Below are 23,755 nucleotides of genomic sequence, written 5' to 3'. Positions count from 1 at the left end.
ATGGTGCGACTGCACCTCGAATATTGTGTTCAATTCTGGTCACCGCATCTCAAAAAAGATATAGAGGGGCATAAAGGGGAGCCCAAGTTTTCCTGAGAACGTCCTCACAGGACGTCCCGACAAAGGTGCGAGAAAACCCGTATTATCGAAACAAGATGGCCGCCCATCTTTCGTTTCGATAATACGGTCGGGGACGCCCAAATCGCGAAATTTAGGTCGACCTTAGAGATGGTCGTCCCTGATTTTCGGTGATAATGGAAACTGAGGACACCCATCTCAGAAACGACCAAATCCAAGCCCTTTGGTTGTGGGAGGAACCAGCATTCGTAGTGCAATGGTCCCCCTCACATGCCATGACACCAAACGGGCACCCTAGGGGGCACTGCAGTGGACTTCACAAATTGCTCCCAGGTCCATAGCTCTCTTACCTTGTGTGCTGAGCCCCCCCCCCCCAAAACCCACTCCCCACAACTGTACACCACTACCATAGCCCTTATGGGTGAAGGGGGGCACCTACATGTGGGTACAGTGGGTTTCTGGTGGGTTTTGAAGGGCTCACATTTACCACCACAAGTGTAACAGGTAGGGGGGTATGGGCCTGGGTCCACCTGCCTGAAGTGCACTGCACCCACTAAAACTGCTCCAGGGACCTGCATACTGCTGTCATGGAGCTGGGTATGATATTTGAGGCTGGCACAGAGGCTGGAAAAAATATTTTTAAAAACGTTTTTGAGGGTGGGAGGGTTAGTGACCACTGGGGGAGTAAGGGGAGGTCATCCCCAATTCCCTCCGGTGGTCATCTGGTCATTTAGGGCACATTTCTGTGGCTTGGTCGTAAGAAAAAAAGGACCAGGTAAAGTCGTCCAAGTGTTCATCAGGGACACCCTTCTTTTTTCCATTATCGATCGAGGACGCTCATGTGTTAGGCACGCCCCAGTCCCGCCTTCACTACACCTCCGACACGCCCCCGTGAACTTTGGTCGTCCCCGCGACACAAAGCAGTTGAGGACGCCCAAAATCGGCTTTCGATTATGCCGATTTGGGCGACCCTGTGAGGACACCCATCTTGCGATTTGCGGCGAAGGATAGGCGCCCTTCTCTTTTGAAAATAAGCCTAACTGTGGAATAAGAAAAGGTACATAGAAGGGCGACGAAAACGATAACGGGAAAGGGACGACTTCCCTATGAGAAAAGACTAAAGCAGCTAGGGCTCTTCAGCTTGCAGAAAAGACGGCTGAGGGGAGATATGATAGAGGTCTATAAAACAATGAGTGGAATGGAACGGGTAGACGTGAATCACTTGTTTACTCTTTCCAAAAATACTAGGACTAGGGGGCACACAATGAAGCTAGAAAGTAGTAAATTTAAAACGAATCGGAGAAAATATTTCTTCACTCAACGTGTAATTAAATTCTGGAATTCGTTGCCAGAGAATGTAGTAAAAGCAGTTAGCTTAGCAGGGTTTAGAAAAGGTTTGGATGGCTTCCTAAAGGAAAAGTCCATAGACTATTATTAAAATGGACTTGGGGAAAGTCCACTGCTTATTTCTAGAATAAGCAGCATAAAATATATTGTACTGTTTTGGGATCCTGCCAGGTACTTGTGACCTGGATTGGCCACTGTTGGAAACAGGATGCTGAGCTTGATGGACCTTCGGTCTGTCCCAGTATGGCAACACTTATGCACTTATGTAGGGTCAGAAACAGATGATTTACACAGGGGGTAGATTCAGTAAATGGTGACCAAAGTAAAGCGCCAGGATGATGCGCAAATTCTATAAAGGCAGTTCCGTGCAGAACTGGTTTTGTGGAATACTAGCTTGTCATTTGCACACCTAACTTTAGGCATGAGCATTTATGCAAGCCAAAGGCTGGTGTAAATGCTCACACGTAACTACTGTCAAGTGTGGAAATGGAAATATTCTATAACTCCATGCCTAAGTCCTGGTAATGCCCATGACTAGCCCATGAACCTCCCTTGGCCACACACCCTTTGAGAGAAGTTAGGTGTTCAGTTTATAGAATACTACTACTACTTATCATTTCCATAGCAGAATAGAAGCATAAGTCAGTTACTCGCAAATTCCCTTCGCAAATTAGTGCTTCTTAAAGTCAATTATTAGTGCTTATGTCCAAAATAAGTACCAATTCAGTACCAATCAGCTAATTATGTTACATGCATAACTGACTCTATTGTATAATTGGGCACGAATTTGTGCACCCAAATTTACCTACCATTTATAGAATTTGGAAGTAGGTGTTCATCTTTTGTACTAAATCATCTATAAATAACTTCCCCACTGGTGCTTGAAATTGAAAAGTCATCTAAAGCCCTATTATATCGAGCATATGACAATGGCAGATTAATGTTCCCCATTTTTGTTAATGCACAACCAAGCTGGCTTTCTGCCCTTTCTAATCACAATGGATACCAGCTTGACATCTGGTGTGTTTCTAATTGCCTGGATGAACAGTCTGACTAGGCCATTACTTAAAAACAACCCTCTCGATTCTTCAGATCCAGCAAGACATTGTCCAGTCTAATCTTCTCTTTCTTTTTAACTTCAATGCTCATATTCAATGGTCAACGTTTCTCAAAAAGATGTAAGAGCATAAGAATAGCCATAATGGGTCAGACCAATAGTCCATCTAGACCAGTATCCTGTTTTCCAAACAGTGGCCAAGCCAGGTCACAAGTACCTGGCAGAAACCCAAATCGTGGCAACACTCCATACTACAAACCCCATACTACATGCTTCCCATGTCTGTCTGAATAGCAGACTATGGACTTTTCCTCCAGGAATTTGTCCAAACCTTTTATAAACCCAGACATGCTAACCGCTGTTACCACCTCCTCTGGCAAAGAGTTCTAGAGCTTAACTATTTGTTAATTTTCACCTTCATCAAGGCGGATTTCGTCCTGGATATTATCTTGAATCAGTAATTTTGGCCATGATGAATGAGTTACATATTAATACCGAATTTAAAAGAGGAAAGGAGATGCACTGACCATTAGGCTACTCCTCCACGGTGCAGCTTTTGATCTGACTGGCCACCAACTCTTAATGCATTGGCTGACTCAACTGGGTTTTACTATTTCTTTTGTGTTCTCAAGCTACCTTTCCAACTGTACCTATACTGTATATTTATGATCGCAATAGATTTTTATATTTATGACAGCACTAGAATAACAACCCACTTTTTTTTTTAACTGCCACAACAAGATGTTCAGCCAAAATTTTTAAGAGGCAAAAAGGACCATTAAATAAAAGAAGCTATACTCTGGTAATAACCAGTAAACAGCTGAAAGCTTCAAGCAAATATTTATCAGTCCATTCCGCTCATTTTTGATGTTTAATTATTTTTATTAATGCAAAGGAAACAATACATGTGGCAGCAAAGAAACCACACAAACTTCTGCCATTATCTGATGCATAGCAAGCCACATAATTATTGCAGCTATAGTAGCTTAACGGTTTTTTTTAAGGAAACTCTCATCAACCCCTCCCCCTTTTTTTTTTTTTTACCGGGTGCTAGCAATAGTCTGAATGGTTGTCTTATTACCGAACACATTAGTCCTTTCAAAATCTTGGTATTGCCATCAGTGTCATACTCCAAAAGGGTTCCCATCTTCTATGAAATTATTGACCTTTCATATTGGTAATGTCCTTTATCATAAATCTCTCCATTGTCGAAATGTTTATCGTATGTACTACTGTAACACGGTGGGAGGATCTGGTGTTACCAAAATGGTTATCATTTTCTTGGACATTAAGGTGCTTTGCTTCAAAAAATCTTTCATACCTTTTGGTACTGGAAATGAAATAGTATAATTATCAAACAAGGATACATGGGTGAGCTTTCACCTGATGAGACCATATCTGAAACATAAATGCTACTCAGATTTGCCAAAATGTTAATATTAGGAGACAATACCAAAACATATGACTCAAATAAGCATTACTATTCCTTTCTTGTGTAGAGTATGATAAATTAGCTTGCACATGAGGAGGAGTTACATTGTGAGGTACAGACCAGCAGTTAAAATTGTGTATATCTAGTATTAAGACAGTTACGGACAATATTACAACTTCGGAGATGCAATACAAATTTGTACTGCAACTATATATAGGGTCATTCCATGCTGGAAGATAGAGAAATACTGAAGGCAGATGGGGCTAGCTGTCCAAGGGTCACTGTGGTTCTTCAGTGTTCTCTATCTCCACCTGCTGGTAGGCGGATACAACCCATCAGTTAATGGATTCATCTGCTGCTGATGACAAGGAAACATCCTTTTAAACATACTTGACAATTACAGAATCCGTGGAACTGTCCTGAAATGGCTCTCTGGATTTTTAAAATCCAGGTCTTACCAAGTTAAGCAATTAGGTACTAATCTCGTCGTCATGGGTTTCTTGTAGTGGAGTGCCACAGCGTTCTCCTCTGTCACCTATTTTGTTTAACATTATGATGATCCCCTTTAGGCCATTTGCTAGAATCAAACAGGTTTTCAGCATTCATATATGCTGATGATGTTACAATTTATATCCCATTCATCAAAGAACTGCAACCAAAACCAAAGTAGGTATCGATTTAATGGAATCCTGGGCTCTTAATTTCAAATTGAAACTTAATACTGATAAAATGACATTTATGATAGTAACTAGCCCTTATCACCCAATAACCATCTCAAATGTCACTTCACTGGCTCCCTATCCGTTTCCGCATACAATTCAAACTCCTCTTATTGACCTATAAGTGTATTCACTCTGCAGCTCCTCAGTACCTCTCCACTCATCTCTCCCTACATTCCTCCCAGGGAACTCCGTTCACTGGGTAAATCTCTCTTATCTGCACCCTTCTCCTCCACTGCTAACTCCAGACTCCGTTCCTTTTATCTTGCTGCACCATATGCCTGGAATAGACTTCCTGAGCTGGTACGTCAAGCTCCATCTCTGACCGTCTTCAAATCTAAGCTAAAAGCCCACCTTTTTGATGCTGCTTTTAACTCCTAACCCTTGTTCACTTGTTCAGAACCCTTATTTTAATATTCCCTTATCACTTGTTTGTCCTGTCTGTCCTAATTAGATTGTAAGCTCTGTCGAGCAGGGACTGTCTCTTCATGTTCAAGTGTACAGCGCTGCGTACGTCTAGTAGCGCTATAGAAATGATAAGTAGTAGTAGTAGTAGTCATTAAGTTATCACCATGAAATGCCACCTCATCATCTAGAGAATATCTCATATTACATTTCCCAAGCTGTAAAAACTTAACCTTCAAAACTATCCATAATGCTAATTTTTCTTAAAGTACCAAACTCTGGAACTCATTACCCAAGTATATCAGAAACTCAGTTGATTATATGTTGTTTACAAGTTTACTTAAAGCCCACTTCTTTAGATCTGTATTTAGCTAATATGAAACTAATTTTTTTAAATAGTTGTATTTTTGTATTAATATTGTCTTATAATGCTTCTTCTTAATTTGTTATGTAAACCACATTGATCCTGAGCTTTCTTGAGAAAATGTGGGGTACAAATGCCATAATTAAGTAATAAAAAGTTCAGCACTAACTCTGTTTCTCTTGAATGAGACTGGTCTCACTTTTGATTCCTCACTATGCTATGTGAATCCTAAGAACCCAGGTTTTTAAAAACCCATTAAGATGAAAACAACAAATATGTGGTTTGCTTGACAAGGTCAGAAGTCCAGAGATGAGATTATACTGACTGCCACTGCACTAAGCCACTTCTCTCATTCTCTTTCCGCATCTTTTCACTTTACCCCACTTGCCAGTACTTTCATTATCAGACAGCAGCTTGACGTCAAACCCTGGGAGTCCGTACAATCAGGGAAAGCAACCACAAGACTGTTGCCTGAGATTCTAACAAACATCAATATCCCTGAATTCTATCGATATTTTTTAAAATATTTTTTAATAGAAGGAGAAAAAGCCTCAATTATAATTACTCCGTCGTTGGTGCACCAACATAAGGGAGGTCCCTCATATCATCATGGGCAAAAAACTCCTTGCATAATATATAACATAAGGCTACTGCTCAAAATGTTTTCAAAAAATATAATTGTAAACATACGGCTACTGCTCAATACCCACTGCGGATCTTGTGCACTTATCTTTTAAGTCTTTTGGACACCTTCCACGGCCCGACTTTGGCCTAAGTTTCGAATCCTTCCTCAGGGTCCGTGGTGTCTGACTCTAAAGATCGCTTTTGTGGCAAACAGCACTGTGCAACAAGTCCTACCAGTCCTTTGGAACTTAGGCCAAAGTCGGGCCGTGGAAGGTGTCCAAAAGACTTAAAAGATAAGTGCACAAGATCCGCAATGGGTATTGAGCAGTAGCCGTATGTTTACAATTATATTTTTTGAAAACATTTTGAGCAGTAGCCTTATGTTATATATTATGCAAGGAGTTTTTTGCCCATGATGATATGAGGGACCTCCCTTATGTTGGTGCACAAACGACGGAGTAATCCCTTATAATTGAGGCTTTTTCTCCTTCTATTAAAAAATATTTTAAAAAATATCGATAGAATTCAAGGATATTGTTGTTTGATTACATAGTTATATGTCAGTTGGGAAATATCCTATAGAGCTCTTACTGGAAATTCAGATTATTCTAACAAACATACTAGTGTCCCAGAGACCACCACCCTGGCAGCCTAGCAACAATCCTACTGCACTATCTGCTGAAGACTGAGAAGTACTTGGGAACAGGAAACAGCAGACGGTGAATTGGCCCAGCATAAAGAGACTAAAAAGTCAGCTCAGAGTTTTTCTGCTGTAGGCAGGGAGCCAAATTCCACTTATTTGGACTGGTCTATTATGGCTGACAAGGTCATATGTTAAAACACTTTGGGGCCCTTTTACTAAGCTGCAGTAAAAAGTGGTCTGCACTAGTTTGGACACATGAAATTAACGCACACTGGGCCATTTTTTTTTTTTTACTGTGGCTGGTAAAAAGGCCTTTTTTTTTTTTTTTTTTAAATGGGGCAGTAAATGGCCGTGCACCAATATTAAAAGTTGCACGTGGCAATTTACTGCCTAAGCCCTTAACGTTACTTACTTACTTGGTGGCAAGGGCTCCCTACTCCTGCAGTAATCAGACAGTGTGCATTAATGTGGCCATGCAGCCAATTACCGCCAGGAATACCCCTGCAACAGACAATAGTAAATTATTTTGTAGCGCAGGACACAGAGCGCCCGCACTACCCCGGCGGTATGGTTGCTTTAGCGCATCAGCCCTGCAGCTTAGTAAAGGGACCCTTTATGCACAGACAATGACAGGCATAATCTACTTTCATAGTGACATAAGAAACTACACTAAAAGTTGAAGTCTCAGTAAATCCCCAAACGTTCTACCTTTTTTAATTAATATTTCCAAGCGCCAAAAGATCTTACACAACAAACATCAATAACCCTCTGGCCCCCTTCAAGTTAACAAAGATGCTTAACACCTATTGAAACCTCTTAAAAGGGTTACTATCATAGACGTAATCTGCATACTGCTTTGTAACCAGCCGTAAATGCTTGCCAGTAGAAGAGATGCACTCAATAATACTAAACTGGGAGTGAGCAAAGAGAGGTGAAGGACAGACAAGAAGGCCTTTCTGCTTCTAAAAATTAACACCTGCAAGATACAGTATACATAAGAAACAGTAAGAAAAAGAGCCAGTACGAGACAGATACAAGGGCCAAAAGCACTAGGCATGTCTCCCATTGGTCTGGCCCAAAATAACACAGCAACAGCCACGGAGTACAACAGAGCTGGAGAGCACTCGGTGACAGAAGGTACAAGCATCCTAATGACTTTGTCGACCCCGCTCCCTGTTTCCTGCCCTTCGCGCTCACTTACCGCCCCGCGGCTCAAGCTCCTCGCACTCACTATCCGCAACATCTCACGGTCACAGCAGGCAACGGCGCACAAGCAGAACGCCGGATTGTGACGTCATAGATCCGCGAACTTCTCGTGAGAGCGCCGGCATCGTCCTGTTTTCCGATTGGCTAGTTCAACCCCATCCCCGAGTCCTCTTTCGGTCATTCTAATTCAATAAACTTTATTGTAGCAAGGTGAACGTAGTAACCTGGTCTGCAGACGTAGTCTATTTGTCTGTCTGTGCGTCGTGCAGTAGTCTAGCTGTTCGCATGCACAAGTTGGTGCGTGTGTGTGTGTCCAAAGGACAGTCAGCCAGCCCGGTAAGCAGGAAAGGAGTTGGAAGCCGCTGGAGTGGCAGAGAGTCCAGACTCAACAACTAAAGAAGTGAAAGCTAGCAGTGGCCACCATAGAGCCAACGTTTTAGAATAATTGCAGGTGCTAAACCTATCTGCTCAGACAAATGGTGACGGAACCCACGGGGGGGAGGGAGCGACGCTGGATCTTGTGCTCACAAATGGGGATAGCGTGTCAAATGTCCGAGTGGGTGCCCACCTGGGTGGCAGTGACCATCAAACGGTTTGGTTTGATATGACGGCTGAAGTGGAGGGCAGCCACTCAAAAATCAAAGTCCTGGATTTCAAGCATGCTGACTTTAGTAAAATGGGGGAATACCTGAGGAAGGAGCTGATGGGATGGGAGGATGAACCAGAAGTGGAAGGACAGTGGTCCAGGCTGAAAGAAGCTATAAATAGGGCCGCAAACCTTTATGTAAAGAGAGTAAATAAAAGCAAGAGAAAAAGGAAACCGATATGGTTCTCCAAACAAGTGGCTGAGAAAATAAAGGCTAAAGAGTTGGCCTTCCTGAAATACAGAAAGACTCAACAAGAGGAACACAGGGAGGAATACCGGATGAAACTGAAAGAAGCCAAGAGAGAGATACGTCTGGCGAAAGCACAAGCGGAAGAACAAATGGCTAGAAATGTAAGGAGGGGTGACTAGGAGCTAAAAGCAGCAGTGAAAAGGTGGGTTTTCAGCATAGATTTGAAAACAGGTAGAGATGGAGCTAGACGTATAGGTCCAGGAAGGCTATTCCAGGCATAAGGTGCTGCGAGAGAAAAGGAGCGAAGCCTGGAGTTAGCAGTGGAGGAGAAGGAGGACGAAAAGAGAAATTCGTCAAGCGAGCTCACGGGGAGGAATGTAGGGAGAGATGCCAAGAATGCACCCATAGAGAGACTGAACCGGGCCCGGGGCAGAGCCGCCACCGCCCTGGATCGCTATGTTGTAAGTGAAATGAAACATCTAATAAGTATGCATTAGAACATTCAAATAACATAGATATGATCTAATGCTTTTCTACAGAACAGCTTACCATATAGCCAAGGGGCCAAGTGCCGATATGTAGATGGGGGCAAGATGAGTGGTACAGAGTCAGTTGGGATAAATAGATGGGTGGCTAAACTCTAGGCAAGTTCTTTGAACATTTAAACAAGATATAAGAAACTGGTCTAAGTTACAGTGTGTGTAGCAAGCTAGTCCAGATGCAGAGTGGTGTATAATCAGTCATACTATATGTTAAAGGTTTGGGAGAAGAGCCAGGCTTTCATCTGCTTCCTGAAGTAGAGGTAGTCTCGAGTTAGACATAGCCCCTCTGGGAGTAAATTCCAGAGCATGGGGTCTGCTCCTGAGAAGGCTCACTGGCAGGTATCACATTGTACAATTTCTTTTAATGAGGGTACAGATAGTGATGCTGCTTGAGAGGACCTTAGAGGTCTCAAAGGTGTGTAAAGGTGTGGTGAAACGGAATTTTTCTGCTTCTAAACTGTATAGCAATTTTTTTGACAAGCATTTTCCTTGTTTGGACGGAAGATGTTGTTTGTCCTTTGTTTGTAAAGTTGTTACAGAAGTGACAGTTACTTCTTACCACCTAGGGTGAGGAGAAGTAATCTGCACTGCTGATGGTCAGAAGCCCCGCAGTGTTTATTCTCTGAGCTCTGATTGAATCTGCTGGAAATCTTTAATCTCAGAGTGGGAGTGTGGAAGGTACAGACCTCTATACTGAGACCCTGTTCAAAACCTGTGAGCAGTTAATTTTCTTGAAATCCCCAGGTACTACTCAGGTAGTGAATGTTAGTTTAATATTGATTCCTGTTTCATTTATCTGTTATTGTTGCTGGTTACATCTTTTTTATGTTCACTGTCCACTGTTCTATTTTTCCATGATAATAAATCAATTAATTTATTAGCTCTGTTTGTTCTGGATTGACTTAGAATCCTGGTATTTGTGTGCTTGGACTGTGGGACCCCTGAGATTGTGGCCCCGATGTCCTTAGAAACCATCGGAGAAATAACTTGCAGATGGGAGACTCGCCCAGAGGCAAAGTGGGACCCAGCAAGCAGGTGGAAGGGTATGCCAGTGTAGAGCACGTGCATAGGTGGTAGTGGACCTGAGCAGTGCTAGAACAGACCCTTTAGATGGCCGCAGGGTTAACCCCCCCCCCCCCCCCCCCCAGGTGGGTTCTAGGCATTTTGTGATAAAAGGGCTAACTTATTCTTTAAGTACTCTGGTCCATTTTGTCTGAGGACCTTGAAAATCAAACATAGAGTTTTAAATTTAGCCCTGTAAGGTACTAGTAGCCAATGTAATTTTTGCAGGAAGGGTGTATTGTGTTCACACTGCTTGCAGCCTTCTATCAGTCATGCTGCAGCATTCTGAATTAGTTGGAGCTGATGCAAACTTTTTTTTGTTTTGACCTGTGTACAGGGCATTACAGTAGTCTAGTCATGATGTTATCATAGCATGGACCACTGTGGCCAGACTCATCTTATCAATTATGGACAGAGATTTCGTAGCTGTCACAGGTGATAGAGACCATTTTTAAAGGTTGTTTGAATTTATGAGATACGGGTGAGTGATGAGTCTAGCAGCATTCCAAGATTCTTGACCTGTGATTTTAGGGGGAGTTCATACTTCTCAAAAGTTATTTTAAAGTCAGGTATTTGTCCATTTGTTTTAGGTACCTAAAGAACTCTGTTTTTCTTGGGTTCAGGCAAAGTTTGTTGTTGTTTGCCCATTCCTGAGTTGCGGATAGACAGGCAGTCAGTTTACTCAAGGCTGTGAGTAGATCTGGTTCAATAGGTATGAGTAGTTGCACATCATCAACATAAAAATAGAATTTTGTGTCCATTGACCGAGACAGTATGGATCCCTGTGGCACCCTATAGTTCAGTGCCCAAGGTAATGATGTGCTGTTGTTGAGCAGAACTGATTGTTGTCTGTCTGAACCACACAAATACTGTGCCACTGATACCTGTTTCTTTCAGCACTGTAAGCAAATTATTATGATCCACAGTGTTGAAGGCTGCTGAGAAATCCAGCAACTCTAGTATCGGGCAGATCCTCTATCACAGTTTCTGTGCAGATCATCAAGAAGAGACACAAGGGACACTTTACTTACTATTTTGCCCTTTTTGTGTGAGACCAGGTACCCTGGTTATATGTCTGCACATACACACCGACACCATTCACCCTTTTTTGTATACCAACATTCCCCCCCACCTCATCTTTCCTTCCTTCAATATTTACCCCATGGATGCAGTGGATGCTTGAGCACACCCAGTACTGAACAGACATCTTCACTTCATAAAGGGAGGGGTATTTGTGTTTAGTTTAGCAGCCTCAATCATTTTGAAAAGTTGGCTCCTTAGATTCAGACCACTGGGCAAAATCACAACACATCAACACCCACCATGGCCCTTTGTGAGACTTTCAGGCTTATTTTCGAAAGAGAAGGACGCCCATCTTTCGACACAAATCGCAAGATGGGCATCCTTCTCCCAGGGTCACCCAAATCAGCATAAGCGAAAGCCAATTTTGGGCGTCCCCAACTGCTTTCCGTCTTGTGGGACGACCAAAGTTCCCGGGGCATGTCGGAGGCATAGCGAAGGCTGGACTTGGGCATGGCTAACACATGGGCGTCCTCGACCCATAATTGGAAAAAGAAGGGTGTCCCTTGGACGACTTTACTTGGTCCATTTTTTTCTTATGACCAAGCCATGAAAAGGTGCCCGAACTGACCAGATGACCACTGGAGGGAATCAGAGATGACTTCCCCTTACTCCCCCAGTGGTCACTAACCCCCTCCCACCCTCAAAACAAATTTCTTTAAAAATATTTTTTGCCAGCCTCAAATGTCATACTCAGGTCCATCGCAGCAGTATGCAGGTCCCCAGAGCAGTTTTAGTGGGTGCAGTGCACTTCAGACAGGTGGACCCAGGCCCAACCCCCCCTACCTGTTACACTTGTGGTGGTAAATGTGAGCCTCCAAAACCCACCAGAAACCCACTGTACCCACATCTAGGTGCCCCCCTTCACCCATAAGGGCTATGGTAGTGGTGTACAGTTTTGAGTAGAGGGTTTTGGGGAGGCTGAGCACACACGGTAAGGGAGCTATGCACCTGGGAGCAATATGTGAAGTCCACTGCAGTGCCCCCTAGGGTGCCTGGTTGTTGTCCTGGCATATGAGGGGGACCATTGCACTACGAATGCTGGTTCCTCCCTCAACCAAAGGGCTTGGATTTGGTTTTTTCTGAGATGGTCGTCCTCAGTTTCCATTATTGCCGAAAATCAGAAATGACCAATTCTAAGGACGGCCATCTCTAAGATCGACCTAAATTTCCAGATTTGGGAGTCCCCGACCGTATTATCGAAACAAAAGATGGATGTCCATCTTATTTCATTTACTCCTAATTCATTTGATATTTATTTCTCACATCTAATTTACTTGATATTTCCATATACCTTAACTGTAACAACTCTCTGTTCTTATCATTCCGTTAATGGTGATCGCCATTGCGGCATAATTGTAAGCCACATTGAGCCTGCAAATAGGTGGGGAAATGTGGGATACAAATGCAGCAAATAAATAAAAATAAAAAATTTCGATAATACGGGTTTCCCCGCCCCTTCACAGGGACGTCCTCAGAAAAACTTGGGCGTCCCTTTCGATTATGCCCCTCTTTGTTTTAATTCAACAGATTCACCCTGGTTTGCTCCAGTTCTAAGTCAAAGAAACTGAGACCTACAGCAGGGGAAAGAGCGAATTATCTACTATTAGTATATGGTGCAATAGCTGAAAATCCACTGCCTGATCTATAGGGTCCCAGTTCCTCATCATAAAGGTCGTAGTAGGGCTCACTATGGCCCCTATGCTCCTAAGCTTCGAGGGGGAGGAGCCACATCAAGTTAGAAAAACAACTCAATTCCACCAGCTGTTGTTCTCATCCATAGCTCAGTGGTTCCCAAACCTAGTCCTGGAGGCACCCCAGTCAGTCAGGTTTTCATGATATCCACAATGAATATTCATGAGAAAGATTTGCATGCACTGCCTCCACTGCATTTCTTTAAGAAATCTATTATTCAAAACCCAATAAGGACCACTATTCACACCCTGACAATTAGATAACACCATCCAAAAATGTGATATTACCAATTTTGGAAAAACAAATCCTATCACAGAACCTACCATTCAGAAACAAGTGGTCTATACAAAGGTAGGAGCCATGAGAAGCTGAATAAAAGGTGTAGTCCAGCTCCCAAGGGTTGCAGTCCCTCTAGGAGTCCCAGAGGGCCAAGTCACTCACTGAGTAACTACTCCCCTCCCTAGAGCATTGTACTGTCCATCTTAAGTTGCATGCAACTACTAAAGTCCCCGCCCATCTAACTGCAAAAGAAGCAACCACTGTCCTCAAGCAACCCTAACACAAAACTACCCTCACACCCTCCACAACTGCAGCATCACCCCAAACCTTCTGAGAACCCCAAAAACTACATACCCCCTACATATTTCTCACTATGCCCCAAGCTGTCCCAGCACCCAAAACTAACCCCCTTACGACTGCCCCACCTGCCAAACTTCCCTAACACCTAAAACTACCCCCATAATTGCCCTATAACCCCCAGTCTGTCCACAGCTGCAAACACTACCCAATTGCAACTGCTCTAACCCCAGAAACTACCTCTTGCAACTGCTCCATATCCCCAAACTAATCCACCCCCTTGTAATTGCTCCAACAGCTACAAACTTCCCCCACCCTCCTAAGATAACTTCCCAAAACTACCCCCTGTGACTGCCTAATTATCCCAAAACCTCATCCACACCTCATCCTATATAATAAAACGCAACTCCAACATTCTGAAGCTGACTGCATGGCTGAGGCATTCCTGCTCTCTGTATCCATCTCCTGAATTGACATCACGTACTTCCGGGTTCGTCACAAGCAGAAGTGACCAACCACATGAGGTTTCTCGGCTTCAGAATGTTGGAGGTGCATTCTATTAAATAGGATTGGTCAGTTCCTTGAAGCACAGCCAGAGCTCAGAGTCCTGCACAGTAACGCTCAGACACCAGAGAGAGAGGGGGGCCTGACACCAGAGAGGGGGGGGGAGTATCTCTATCACACACACACTCTCTCTCACACACAGTCAATGTTTCTCACTCTCACACACTGTCTCTCACACACTCTATGTCTCACACTATCACATTCACTCTCTGTGTCACACAGTCACTCACACACTCTCTTGGTCTCATACACTCAGTCTCACAGAGAGTCTGTGTCTCACACACACTCTCGCACACACTGTATCTGTGTGAAACACTCTCTGTCTCACACTGTGTCTCACATACGCACTTGCACACACTCATTCTCACATACACACTGTCTCTCACAGACATACTCGCACCCAGACTCACTCACACACACTCGCACATTCACTCTCTCTCACACACAGTCACTCACACATACACTCAAACATACACACTCCGAGGAAAACCTTGCTAGTGCCCGTTTCATTTGTGTCAGAAACGGGCCTTTTTTACTAGTAAATACATGTTCATTCATAAACTTACAAGAAACACATGCATACAAATGCATATTAGCACATGCATACCCCCACACTCACCAACCCACAAGCAACACAGACATAAATACATCCATATACATATATAGCAGAGTTGAAAAGAATTCCAAGAGCCATGGTCTGCATGCTTTCCACATTTTTGTATTAATATAGTATTCTAACGTACATAAGGGGTTGAAAATGTCTGTGTTTGTCTGTCTGGGAGCAAAATAACCCTGAAAATGTAGCAGAATGGGATGAAACTGGGCATGAGGGAAAAAAAAAAACATAAAAACACATAATGAGTTTGAAAAATTGGCCAAATAAGATTAGGGGTTCCAGAGAAATAAGCCCCCCCCCCCCCGCCAGAAAAAATGGCCCAATACATTTCTATAGGAGGAGTTTCACATTCTGTAGCATAGGTAGCTACATATAGTGAAACATTGCAGTTAGGGAATTCCTCTTTTCCTGCTGCCTCTCCCCATTCTCTACTCTCCCAACCCCCCAAACTACCTTCACCCCCAAAATACCATGGTACACAAACTGCAGCACCCCCCAAAACTAATACCTCACAACATTCCACCACCCCACAGATTGCCCACACACCCTAAAACAACCCCCTCAACTGCCCCAATACCGTAAACTGCTGCTACTCGAAAAACTATAACTACCCCACCACCTTACAAGCCGCCCCAGCTCCTACATTGCTTCTCCCCATAACTGCCCCAACCCCTCACAAATTGCCTCTTCCCTCAAGAATTAGCCCTTCTAAATGCCTCAGGACTTTAAAAACTGCCCCAACCCAAAAAGTACCCTCTACATGTAACTGTTTCATCCCCTAAAACTAACTTGCACCTGCCCCCTTGCAAACTGCTCCAACTAGAAAAACTGCACCATGAAACGTGCCCAAACAGTTCATATTGCCCCATGCAGGTGTTCCATTATCCCACATATAGCCCCAACTAATGGTCACATCATCCCATGAACTGCCCCACACCCAAAATCTACCTTCTGCAACTGTTTCACCACCCTTTTAACTGCTCCACACCCCAAAAAATATCCCCTGTGACTAACCCACCACCACAAACTGCCCCATGCCCAAAAAAATCACTCCCACAACTGCCTCACCAGCCTGCAAATTGTACCGCCCCCTGTAATTGCCCCACCACTCCACAAACTGCCCCATCTGACCCCATCCATAAACAAGCCCCTGCTACTGCTCCCCCACCCCACTAATTGCCCCACCCCAAAATATTACCCTCCCTCAACTGCATCACCACCCTGCAAACTGCCCCACCCCAAAATTAACTCACAACTGCTCCAACAGCTTGCAAACTGCCTCCACTCCTAACAACTGTGCTCCCACCCCCAAAAACTATCCCATGCAACTGACCCATTGACCCTGCAAATTGCCCCCTCTCAGCAAAATACTCAGTACAATCTATATTTTGGTATTCTCACATTTTGAAAGTTTTCATTAGAAATTGTGTATAGTAGAAACTGATTTCACTCATCTTCATAGTCAACTGCTATTCCAGCTCTAATCCCTTCCTCCACATACCCAGCTTCCTCCTTTGCTGTTTTGTGCTGAATTTCCACTTATTGTAGTCCTTTGAAAACATTGAACTGTAGCAGATCGACAAGGGATCTCTGCATTTATTTGGTGAATCAAAACAAGGGCATTCACGTTGAAACAGTATGATCTGATATAGTAAATTCATGCATCTTCCAGAGCAGGGTAGAACAATAGCTTTAATGGCCAAAATATAATCATTAATGTTTGGAGAAGATTTTTTTGGGCAAGGCATTGTGCACTTCAGAAAGCAAATCAAACTCTTTTTATCCTGTCTTAACCTCCTATCAACTAACTGTGCCCCCCAGGTGACTAATCCAGAGACAGGCATATGATGTTTCTTAATGGGGAATTGCCAATATAGAGTACCTTAATGGAGAATAATATCTAGATGTAGTCAATAGATATTTTATAAATGGTGAGTACATGTTTTATTAATTAGAGTTTAAGAAAAATGTGCCATTTTGCAAAGTGATAGATGAAGCCTTTTTCATAACCCTGTTGTACTTCTGTGTATCAGGTAACAAAAGTAACACTGTGATTTTTACATTCTGACTAGAATACAGAGTAGTGATGCTCCATTTCACAGTTTCCGGCTATATCATGGAGCCCCATGGTTTTTGAATAGGCTCAATTCAATTATACATCAGATATTGACTTCTGAAACAGGCATCGATTTGCCAAAACATGGTTCCCTATTGAGCCTGACAGAGTCTGATTGCATCTGATTGACCTTGGACAATAAAACTGTATTTCATTTATTGACCTCTGGGTTTGGTTCCTTTGTGGCAGACTATTGGTCCTAACCTACTCTCATCTTCTGTGCTTTTTCTCCGTAGGGAATTTCCCTTCCTGGTGTTCCACTTCATAGACTATATAAGGTGAGACAAAAAAAGTAACCCCCTAGAGTTTTTGCTATTTTCTCAGCAACTGCTCGGAACATGAACTTTTACAGCTTTATTACGATCTATGTTTATATGCTGCGTGGAAGGAGATTATCTTTAGACACAGTGAAGTTACAGACTTTTAGCATGACCACCCAGCGATTTTTGCATGTTCAAAAATGTTTGCACTGTAAAACTGCCATTATTTGAAAAAGACAGAATGGGATACTAGCGTACTTTTAATGATGTTACACAGGGATGTAGACTTTTATAAATAATAATTTGAATAATTTGTATTTGATAGTATGATAATTTACAAATAATTTCTTTAAAAGCATTTTGGATAAGAACAGCAATCATGGGCAAGGTGTTGGTAGCGGACAAAATGAGAATCCAGACACTGTGTGAACAAGGTTTCAGAGCAAAGGCAATAGTGGCTGCGTATCATCTCAAGAGCTGGAAGCTCAGCATTATGAAGAAAATGTGTTGGTGTGACTGCAGAATTCTGACACATTGTTAATTATATCATTTGAATAATGTTAGTTTACTGTGTCTTAGCTCGAACATTTTAAATGTGCAAAAATTACTAGGTAGTAATGCTAAAATGTCAGTTAAATCAACATAGCTTAAGATAATTAAATGTTGTTTAATAATAATACATAAGTATGATGACTAAATAAATACATAACATTTCTTGCTTTGATTGTAAGCACAGAAAGGCAGTATATCAAATCCCATCCCCTTTCATACTGCTAATAATTTCTATAGAGCTACTAGATGTATGCAGTGCTGTATATCTTATATGGACAGTGGAAGCCCTACCATTAGGCCACCTGAGGAAGGGACCTCAGGTGGCACTCTTTTGGATCAGCATCCACCCCCATGTCTGCCGCTCTCTGGTATCGCCCCTCCCCTGCTCTTCCTTTCCCGAATTTACCTTCTTTTCTTGCTTTCCAAAAGTCAGAGTGGCAGCGGTTCCCATACTGTACCATGTCACGACCCCTTCTCTCTTACAGCCCGCCTGTCTGATGTACATCCTGTTTCCTTGGAGGTAGGGTGGGCTGCAGTGGAGAGAGGGGGTCGGGGCCAGTGGCAGGGCAGCATATGGGAACTGCTGCTGCCCCAACTTTTGGAAAGCCAGAAAAGAAGGTAAATTCAGGGAAGGAAGGAAAGAGGGAGACGTCAGACTTGAAGGAGGGGGAGATGTCAGAATGGGCAGGATGGAGTGGAGTGCAGCCAAGGGGAGGGGTGGAATGGAGCTGGGGCAGCAGACCATCCCCTCACCTCAGGCAGCAGACTGTCTTGGTTTGTCCCTTTATATGGAGGTATTTTCTCTGTCCCTAAAGGGCTCAGAATCTAAGTTTTTGTACCTGGGGCACTGGAGAGTTAAGTGACTTGCCCAAGGTCACAAGGAGCTGCAGTGGGAAATGAACCCAGGTCACCAGGATCACTAACCATTAGGCTAAACCAGTAGGAGGTTACTTCTTTTTGCTTTACCCTGCAGAACAGGGTTGCCGGGTTGAAAACATTTTCCCACCCAAACGAGCCCAAAACCCACACAAAGTTAAACCCCGCCCCTGACGTCATCAACCCCGCCCTGAATACCCCGACATCATCAACCCCACCCCCGACGTAGCCGCCGACGTCACTAACCCCTGACGTAGCCTCCGACGACACCCCGTCCCTGACATCATTAACCCAGCCCCAGAAAACCGCCCAATCACTGCAACACGGCTTTTTAAAAGCTGCCCAATTTCCCGCAGCCGGCAAAAATTGCCCGCAACGGGTCGCGGAAAGCCGCCCAATTGGGCGGGAAACCCGCAGACCTGGCAACCTTGCTGCAGAATGAGCCAGCATCTCTTGTTTTTAATTACCTACCTTTCCTAATCAAGTTCTAGAAAGCACAAAGGCAGACGGTCTGCAAGCTCCAAGATGGAAAATGCACAAAGCAGATCTCCTTTCAGTTGCACGCTAAAAGATTTGCACGTGCATCTTTATAGAATAGCGCTTAGCAAGGTATGTGCACAAATCCAAATTGTTGCCAATTAGCACCAATAATTGATTGTTAACACCCAATTATTGGCACTAATTGGCTCATTACTCAAATTGCGCACACAGGGGTCCTTTTACTAAGCTGCAGGAATAATGGCCCTGTGATAGTGGTGTCGGCTGTTTTCCCCATGTACCAGGGCCCTTTTTTCTGCAGCAGGTAAAAGCCCCCCCCCCAAAAAAAAATGGCCACGCGGTAAGAGAACTCTTACTGCGTGGCCATGCAGTGGGGAGCCCTTACTGCCACCCTTTGAGGTGGCGATAAGGTCTCCCATGCTAACCTGGCAGTAACCAGGCAGCGCACGGCGATGCCCAATTACTGCCGGGTTACCACCGCGCAAGCCATTTCTGGGGGTTTTCTTTCCCTCCGGAAATTACATGTGCTGGGGGTGGGACTACCATCAGTGGCCATATTGGACTGGCGGTAGTCCCGGAAGAGCACGTGGTAAGCCCGCATTGGGCTTACCACCACTCTATAAAAGGGCCCCGTAATTTTGAGTGCCACATATAGAATTTAAGGTAAGCATGAAGTTGGGTGCCCAACTTTATAGACTTAGGGGACTAGAGGTTAATTCTATAAGGGGACACCTAGATTTAGGTTCTAGGAAAGCACCTATTTGAAGCTTATTCTACAAAGCCAGAAGGAAGTCAACCAGATCGAGTGCTTTTTATTTCATGGCTCCTGCCCTGTGGAGCTCCCTGCCCCTGTATCTTAGATTAGAGAAATCATTTACTTCTTTTAGGAATGCCCTGAAAACTCACCCATTTCAGATAGCTTTTGAGAATTATTGAACAACTGGATCCTGCAATTTGGGTAACTTCAGTATAGAGAGCACCTGAGGATTGTTGAGTGAATGATTTTATCACTTTACGTAAATTATTATTATTATTATTAAGCTGTCAACATCATTTTATGGAATAACTCCAATCAAACACCCCTCCTCCAAAAATGTTTTTAGTTAAGTACACATCGATGTCCTTTAGGCTTCTCAAAGTGAATTAAGAACCCCACTTCAGGCTCTGGGTGACAAAGAGGGGCATAATCAAAAGGGACATCCTCGTTTCGATTTGGACGTCCTCGCAAAATGTCCCCATCCAGGGGCGGGGAAACCCGTATTTTCAAAACAAGACGGACGTCCATCTTTTGTTTCGATAATACAGTCAGGGACGCTCAAATCCTGAAATTTGGTCGTCCTTAGAGATGGTTGTTTCTGATTTTTGGCGATAATGGAAACCAAGGATGTCCATCTCAGAAACAACCAAATGCAAGCCATTTGGTCGTGGGAGGAGCCAGCATTTGTAGTGCACTGGTCCCCCTCACATGCCAGGACACCAACCAGGCACCCTAGGGGGCACTGCAGTGGACTTCATAAATTGCTCCCAGGTACATAGCTCCCTTACCTTGTGTAATGAGCCCCACAAAACCCACTACCCACAACTGTACACCACTAACATAGCCCTTATGGGTGAAGGGGGCATCTAGATGTGGGTACAATGGGTTTCTGGTGGGTTTTGGAGGGCTTGCTGTTTCCTCCACAAATGTAACAGGTAGGGGGGTATGGGCCTGGGTCTACCTGCCTGAAGTGCACTGTACCCACTAAAACTGCTCCCGGGACCTGCATGTTCTGTCATGGATCTGAGTATGACATCTGAGGTTGGCAATCAATATTTTTAAAGATGTTTTTTGAGGGTGGAAGGGGGTTAGTGACCACTGGGGGAGTAAGGTCATCTGGTCATTTCGGGCACCTTTTTGTGCCTTGGTCGTGAGAAAAACACGACTAGGTAAAGTCGTCCAAGTGTTCGTCAGGGACGTCCTTGTTTCGGTTATGGGCCGAGGATGTCCAACTGTTAGGCATGCCCAAGTCCTGCCTTTGCTACACCTCCGATACGCCCCCTTGAACTTTGACCATCCCTGCGACGGAAAGCAGTTGGGGACGTCCAAAATCGGCTTTCAATTATACCAATTTGGATGACCCTGGGAGAAGGACGTCCATCTTCTGATTTGTGGCGTCCTTCTCCTTCTCTTTCGAAAATGAGCCCAATAGTCTGAAATTATTTATTTATTTATTTATTTTATTTGTTACATTTGTATCCCACATTTTCCCACCTATTTGCAGGCTCAATGTGGCTTACATAGTACCTTAGTGGCAATCGCCAGTTTCTGTAGAAAAAGTACAAGGTGATATAGTAGTAGAGTAAGAGTTCATGTGTGACAGACACATTGGGGAATCATAAAGAGGAGGTTAAGTTATGTCCAGTATGAGCTTTGGTTTCGTTATGTTGCAGAGTTCAAGCATTTAAGTTGGATCGTTAGGGTATGCCTTTTTGAACAGGTTGGTTTTCAGTCATTTCCGGAAGCTTAGGTGGTCATATGTTGTTTTCACGGCGGTCGGTAATGCATTCCATAATTGTGGGCCTTTTATAAGAGAAGCTGGATGCATAGGTTGATTTGTATCTGAGACCTTTGCAGCTTGGGTGGTTTAATTGGCATTAATTATGATTTGCACACTGATCTGGCTGCACGCTATTCTCTAACACTAGCGCCATTTATCAGGCGAGGCCCAAGGCAAGATGCCGCCTGAGTCAGGGATGAGATGTCGCCCCCCCCCCCCCACCCCAGTCTGGCATCTCCCTCCTTTCTTCCTCCACCCCCTTCCCCGAGGTTACCTGCTTTTTCCATTTTCCAAAAGGTGGCACTGATTTCCACTCCGATTTTTTAGTCACCATATATAGAATCTTCCCCAGTATATATTCCCAGCCTAAATATTTATTTACACAATCTAAAAAATCTATTCACAGCAAAGGCCATTATAAACCTAATATAATAAAAATATAAGGCCCTGTTTACAAAGGTGTGCTAGCATTTTTAGCGCACGCTAACCATGTAGATGCCCATAATATTCCTATTTAGTAGGCAGTAAGGGCTCACACGCTACTCATGCTGTTATCGGGCAGTGCATGGCAATGTGAGTGCACTGCTGATTACTGCTGGGAATGCCTCCCACAGTAGAAAATAGAAAATAATTGTCTATCGCAAGAAACTGCGTGCGCCAAACCCAGAACTACCACCAGGTGCCTGAAATAGCCCGGCAATAGGGCCAATTTGGTGCACTACCGCACCTTTGTAAAAGGGCCTCTAAGAAATCTATACATATACCTTACATAAGTACATAAGCATCGCCATGCTGGGGCAGACCAAGGGTCCATCGAGCCCAGCACCCTGTCACCGACACCATAGGAGCCAACTTTTCAAAATTATTGGGGGTGCTCAACACCCACAGCACCCACAGAGTCGGTTCCTATGCTGACAGCGGCCAAAAGAACAAGTAATTTGTCCCGCCCATCCTACAAATACTGTATTCCCTCGTCCATTCAATAATTCAATAACATTCTATGGCTTTTTCCTCCAGGAAGCCTCCAGCCCTTTTTTGAAGTCCGCTAAGTTAACCGCCTTAACCACCTTTTCCGGCAGCGAATTCCAGAGTTTAACTACGCGTTGAGTGAAGAAAAATTTCCTCCGATTCATTTTAAATTTACCACAGTGCAGCTTCATCGCATGTCCTCTTGTCCTAGTATTTTTGGAAAGCGTAAACAGACGCTCCACATCGACCCGTTCCATTCCACTCATTATCTTATAGACCTCTATCATATCTCCCCTCAGCCGCCTTTTCTCCAAGCTGAAGAGCCCCAGCCTCTTCAGCCTATTGTGATAGGGAAGTCGTCCCATCCCCTGTATCATCTTTGTCGCCCTTCTCTGCACCTTTTCCAATTCCACTCACGTCTTTTTTCAGGTGCGGCGACCAGAATTGAACACAATACTCGAGGTGCGGTTGCACATACTCACATTTAAAAAAAACTCCGCGACCCTATCAAATCAAACTTCAGAAGCCCTTACATTCTTATAGAACAACAAGTAGACAATCTCAATCTACAGAACTAGAGCTGTAACAGAGGAGTGAATCTGGGCTGCTACAAGACAAGCATCTTTTAAGGCATTACCAAGTAACTAGTAGACCAGCAGGAATTATTCCATTTAAGTAGTTCACTGTGTCATTATGGGGTCCTTTTACAAAGGCGCACTAGCGTTTTTAGCATGTGCTAAAAATAAGCGTGTGCTAAAAGCTAAAGATGCCCATATATTCCTATAGGTATATCTAATCTTTAGCGCATGCTAAAAATGCTAACGCACCTTTCTAAAAGACCCCCTATGTAAGGTCTGAAATGCCAAACAATTTTAATTTTACTTGTCAAACAACTGGAAGCCAATGAAGGCTGTGTAAAAAAAAGGTGTAATGTGAACACCCCGGTCACAAGTATTCTGCTGCATCCCACGCTAGTTATAAATTGCAACACCCCATTACAGTTATACAATGTTGGAAAAATTAAGGATCAGAGAACCAGCTGAAAGTCTGCAATAGGTTACAAATTTGACGTAGAAATCTCGGTTTTAAAAAGGTCCCTTT

At 43.7% G+C, this 23,755-nt stretch overlaps 1 protein-coding gene across 1 annotated transcript in view; it reads right to left on the bottom strand.

Moving 5' to 3' along the window:
- Positions 1-7,980, bottom strand: part of ETFA (electron transfer flavoprotein subunit alpha) — a 122,723-nt gene extending 114,743 nt beyond the window's left edge. The window contains exon 1 of the mRNA XM_030187341.1: positions 7,871-7,980. Coding sequence (XP_030043201.1) covers positions 7,871-7,912 — 42 coding nt within the window. The 5' untranslated portion in view covers positions 7,913-7,980. The remainder of the gene's footprint in view (positions 1-7,870) is intronic.
- Between the last annotated feature and the right edge of the window lie 15,775 nt (positions 7,981-23,755).

Source organism: Microcaecilia unicolor, chromosome 1 (genome assembly GCF_901765095.1).
Source record: "Microcaecilia unicolor chromosome 1, aMicUni1.1, whole genome shotgun sequence".
Classification (NCBI taxonomy): Eukaryota; Metazoa; Chordata; class Amphibia; order Gymnophiona; family Siphonopidae; genus Microcaecilia; species Microcaecilia unicolor.
The sequence above is the reverse complement of the archived record's forward strand: the minus strand, read 5'-3'. Positions and strand labels throughout refer to the sequence as shown.